At 48.1% G+C, this 5,209-nt stretch overlaps 1 protein-coding gene across 1 annotated transcript in view; it reads left to right on the top strand.

Annotated features, from left to right (window-relative positions):
* Positions 1 to 5,209, top strand: part of USP13 (ubiquitin specific peptidase 13 (isopeptidase T-3)) — an 86,801-nt gene that overhangs the window by 39,340 nt on the left and 42,252 nt on the right. The window contains exons 10-11 of the mRNA XM_014530621.1: positions 1,904 to 2,029; positions 3,039 to 3,192. Coding sequence (XP_014386107.1) covers positions 1,904 to 2,029; positions 3,039 to 3,192 — 280 coding nt within the window. The remainder of the gene's footprint in view (positions 1 to 1,903; positions 2,030 to 3,038; positions 3,193 to 5,209) is intronic.

Here is a 5,209-nt window from a genome sequence, read left to right as displayed (position 1 = left end):
TCATTGATTGGCTGCCTCCTGCACGCCCCCTGCTGGGGATCCAGCCCGCTACCCAGGCATGTGCCCTTGACCAGAATCGAACCCGGGACCATTTAGTCCGCAGGCCGACGCTCTATCCACTGAGCAAAACCGGCTAGGGCTCATGCATTACTTCTTTATTCTTTAGTTTGATGGGCAAGGTGAAGTTTGTGTCCCTGAGACCTACTATGTGCTACAGCTACCACTCCATGTTTGCTACAGAGAGCCTGGACCTGCACCAGAACTGGGAGTTCATCCTGGTTCTGCCCTTTGTTAGCTGGTTAATAGTCTGGTTGTAAGACCACTTGCATGGAAAGGCCTCCCTGGCACGTCTCTGCCAGTCTCAGTTTCCCTAGCTATAAAATGGGATAACAGTTGTACCTCCTTGGTAGGGTTATTGTACTGAATGAGGTGACATGTAGCCCCATTATTAGATGGGCTGAACTTGGAGGGGACTCAGGAAATGGCGTTTTCATGAGCCCACCTCCATCCTCAAGGCGAAGTGGACTCTCCCCACTTTGCCTCTTCAGAGCAGCTCAGGCAGATCGCCTGGATTTCCTGCACATCACCAGCATTACACAGTCCAGTTCGCATCAAAATCAGTTTAAAGCTTCTCCCCCCACCATGCTCAGGAGTCTCAGAAACCAGCATGCAGCAGGGTCAGCATTGGCACCCTCTGGCATTTTAAAAAATTGTTTAAGGTATTACATATGTCTTCATGGGTTATGCTAATATGCATGCATACAAGTCCTTTGGGTGATCCCTTCCCCCCCACCACTTCTCTCCGAGCTTGGACAATCTGATCAATGTTTCTTAGTCTCCAGATTTATTTTTGTTCATCAGTTTATGTTGTTCGTTATATCCCACATATGAGCGAGCTCATGTGACCCTCTGGCATTTTTGTCCTTGCTCCCCCTCTGTGCTTCTTGCCTCCTCCTCTGGCCCCTCAGAGCCAGGATCAAGGGCTGGGGAGATGAGCGGAAAGGCAGGGCCTCTGGCTGAGCTGTGCTCTTGGCTCCCTCTGGCTCCCTGTGACTCCTGTCATGGCCGCCCTTTGTGTGGGGCACATTAGTGGTTCTTTAGAGATGCCTCCACCTGTCCCCTCAGGGGCCTCCATGAGGACCTTTCCTGATGCCCTGTCCAGCCTTCCCTGTAACCCCCACCGCCTCCTGCCCCGCGGCTCCTTGGCCAGCTGGCCTCCCATCATCCTACTCAGCGTCCTTTCTGGAGGAGCCTGGCTGCCTTCTGTGCTGTCCTTTCAGCCCCTGGGGAAGTTCACACATCCTTGTCCTGCCAAGTTGTCCCGCCCCTCCCTCTCCCACTCTGCCATCCTGGCAGCTGCAGCCAGGCCCCTCTGCTTCCCCAGGTGAGGGGCACGCTCCTGGCAACTCCCTGCGCTCCACTCCAGAAACAGCCCTGGGCAGCCCTGCAGGGGGCGCAGTGCCATTTCCTTTCCTGGCAGGCGCCCCAGTTTCTGCCAGGGGTTCTCTCATATCCCTTCATGGGCAGCGAAGAAGATGCCGCAGTGCTTTCCTCCCTAACGCATCCCTAGCCTGCTCTGCAGTGGGTGGAACGACAGTTTGGCCACCAGTCCTGTGAGGATGGGCCCAGTGCCTCCTCTTTTACTAGTAGAAAGTGGGATATTCATCATGGCTTCAGTTTGCACTCAGGAAGGGTCCCATCCTGTCTGTTCTCATATCAGGTCCGGAGCGCAGGGCCTGGTAGGTACCACACATCCCGTGCACGGGGCCTGCTCATTGAGCTTCTGTGGGCTTCCGCTTTCTCGCCTGCAAATGAGGGTTTATGCTAATGCCCACTCTGCCAGCCCTTAGTGCTGTTACTGTGTATACAAGGCTTGTGAGCTGCTTTTATTTATGTATTGTAGCCTCAGCAGAATGGGATCTCTCCACGCATGTTTAAGGCCTTTGTAAGCAAGAGTCATCCAGAATTCTCCTCCAACAGACAGCAGGATGCCCAGGAGTTCTTCCTGCACCTGGTGAATCTGGTAGAGGTGAGTAAGCCACCTTCAGAATGCTCAGCTGGGCGGTAAGACGTGTGCCCGCTCCCCTCCCTAAATCTCTCACTGCCCAGGCTCCACCAGCCACTGGATGGAGAGCTCCTCCTGTCCTGTTTCCTAGGCGCTGGTGGATCTCCTGTTCTCCTTTGAATTTGTACGTGTTGTAGGAGTGCTTATCAGTTATTTCACTCATCATTCTTTCTCCTTCCTTGGTGACGAAGCTTCTTGAGAATCCTGTGTGGTAGTTGCTGTCCTCCTGCCACCACTCAGAGATGGCCAAACTTTGCTCACAGCAGAGTTGAGTCACGTTAAATGCTGCGATTTTCAAAAGCCGCTAAGAATTCATGATTAAAGGTCCCCCCCCCCCATTACAAATATGTTCTTTATGGAAAATACAGAAAGGCACAAAGGAGAAAATCAAAATAAAAAATCACCTGTAATACCAGCCCTACCAAGAGCCAGTGTTAACATTTGAGTGTCTGACCCACAGGCATTTTCCAGGTGTATTTAGAATCGTGCTGTTGCTAAGCAACGGTTTCCACTTAACCTGCTGTGAACGCTTTGCCATCTCATTCGTATTTGAATTTAGCGTGATTTCTTTTTTATTTGTATGTAATTTACAGGAATGCATGTTATAATGATATACATGGCCTTGGTTTTCCCAGGGCGGTCCTTTAGCTTTGCCCCTTTCTCTTTAGTTTGGCTCCCTCAGGCCCTTTCTTCTAACTCCATCCAGGTCATCCCTCTCCCGTGACTTTTAATTGCTGCTTAATATTAATTCACAGGAGGAGTCATACTTTATTAAGCCAGCCCCCCATTTGGGGACTTATGATAAACACCAGTGTTTTGCTTTTAAGGCACTCTGGTGAAATGGCACGTCCCAGAGGGACTGTGTCGTAACATCGTTTGATGTTTACATCAGAGCTATATTTGATTTTATGCTAATTTTTATTTGTGGCTTAATATTCACAAATCCACTAACCTGACGTAATCTAACCTTCAGAGGAACCGCATTGGCTCAGAAAATCCAAGTGATGTTTTCCGGTTTTTGGTGGAAGAACGCATTCAGTGCTGTCAGACCCGAAAAGTCCGCTACACGGAGAGGGTGGATTACCTGATGCAGTTACCTGTGGCCATGGAGGCAGCAACCAACAAAGGTAATGGCTCCAGAGGGGGAAATCAGCAGTGGGCTTCTTCCGGTGCGAGAAGCCTGGAAGCAGTGGTCATACCAATTAGTCGCCTCGCAGTTCTGCTGGGCGGAGACCCGGCCCAGTTGGTCTGGTTTGCATGTCTCTTTCCATCTTTTCCTCGGTCGCCACGTAATTGCCTTTCAGAGAATCAAATGATCTGGTTTGCATGTCTCTTTCCATCTTTTCCTCGGTCGTCGCCACGTAATTGCCTTTCAGAGAATCAAATGCGTCACAGATTTTTGTGGAGGGCTATGGATGGAACTTATTTCAGTGCCTATAAATTTGACCAACTGTTTGGCTTGGAGTCAGCTTCATCCTGGGGAAGGTATTTGTAAGTATACATGTGGAAAAGTCTTTAATGGTTTGATCACTCATAAGCTGTGCTATGAAGTCTGAGGGAAATGATCAGAACTGCATTTTTAAAAAAAAATCTTTATTGTTGAAAGTATTACACATGCCCTCTTTCTCCCCCACATTGACCCCCTCCAGCCTGCCTCCGTCCCCCGCACCAGGCCTTCACCACCCTGTTGTCTGTGTCCATGGGTTATGCACATATGCCTACAAGGTCTTTGGTTGATTACCTCCCTGCTTCCTCTCCCTCCGAGATTCCACACTCTAGAACTGCGTTTTTTGATGTGTGACATTCAAGCAGCAGTCTCTTGATATAATCCAGCTTTGGCATCCAAGTTTTCTGGGACCTGTTATAGATGATGAAGTGTTACAGGCACCAGGCCCATTGGAGGGGCCTCCAGGCTTTGGAGGCAGGAAGAAGGCGGAGATATTGGGGTCTGAGGGGCAGGTTCCTTCAGGCTGTCTAATCTGGTTCTCCCCAAGCAGAACAGACACATGATATTACTTAGAATTAACTTATTAGAAGCAGAAAAAGGCAAAATATGTGCTAGGTTGCCTCTTTTCTATGAATGGGTCATTTTTGTGAAGTCCAACAGCTTCATGCATACTCCTCTTTTTTTTGAGGGGGGGATGGTGGTGCTCACTTTATTGTGCTAATTGGAAAGTGATGATTCTGGCGGTTTCAAGGCAAAATGGTTTCCATTTTCTATAAGCTCCTGCAGCTTGTGACCCGTTTTTACAGTTTTATCCTTTATAAGGATAGAAATGAGGGTGAGGGCATACGTTTGTTTCCTTTTTAGAACTAGGCTTCGTTGCTTTCTCTTGCCGACCTCGGGGATACTGACTCACTTGTTCTGCTCAGTTCTGTGATCCTGTCTGACTTGCTGTTTATGATTTGTGAGTGGTAATTATTTTGTTCAAAAAGGAGACTGATCATTTAGCCTCTGGACGTTGAGAACACCAAACGCCAACATCCTAGATATAAGTACATTGTAAACTGATGTTGGACTGGGAGATGAATTTTAAAATCATAGTCAGGCCCGGGTTCAGTGGCTCAGTGGTTGAGCGAGGAGGTTACAGTTGATTCCCGTTCAGGGCACATGCCCAGGCTGCGGCTCAATCCCCCATCGTGTAGGAGGCAGCTGATCAATGATTCTCTCTCATCATTGATGTTTCTATCTGTCGTTCCCTCTCACTTCCTCTCTGGAAAAAAAAAATCATAGTCATATGTGTTTAAGAAAACACCTAAGTACATACTAGCATGTATGCCTAAAAATAGAATCAGGAGTGATTAAAAAAAAAATCTTTATTGTTCAGATTATTACAGTTGTTCCTCTTTTTCCCCCCCATAGCTCCCCTCCACCCGGTTCCCACCCCACCCTCTACCCTTACCCCCACCATTGTCCTCATCCATAGGTGTACGATTTTTGTCCAGTCTCTTCCCACACCCCCCACACTCTTTCCCCCTGAGAATTGTCAGTCCACTCCCTTTCTATGCCCCTGATTCTATTATATTCATCAGTTTATTCTGTTCATCAGATTATTTATTCACTTGATTTTTAGATTCACTTGTTGATAGATACGTATTTGTTGTTCATAATTTTTATCTTTACCTTTTTCTTCTTCTTCCTCT

This window comes from Myotis brandtii, unplaced genomic scaffold (genome assembly GCF_000412655.1).
Source record: "Myotis brandtii unplaced genomic scaffold, ASM41265v1 scaffold751, whole genome shotgun sequence".
NCBI lineage: Eukaryota > Metazoa > Chordata > Mammalia > Chiroptera > Vespertilionidae > Myotis > Myotis brandtii.
Note: the sequence above shows the minus strand (reverse complement) of the source record. Positions and strands in the feature narration are given on the sequence as shown.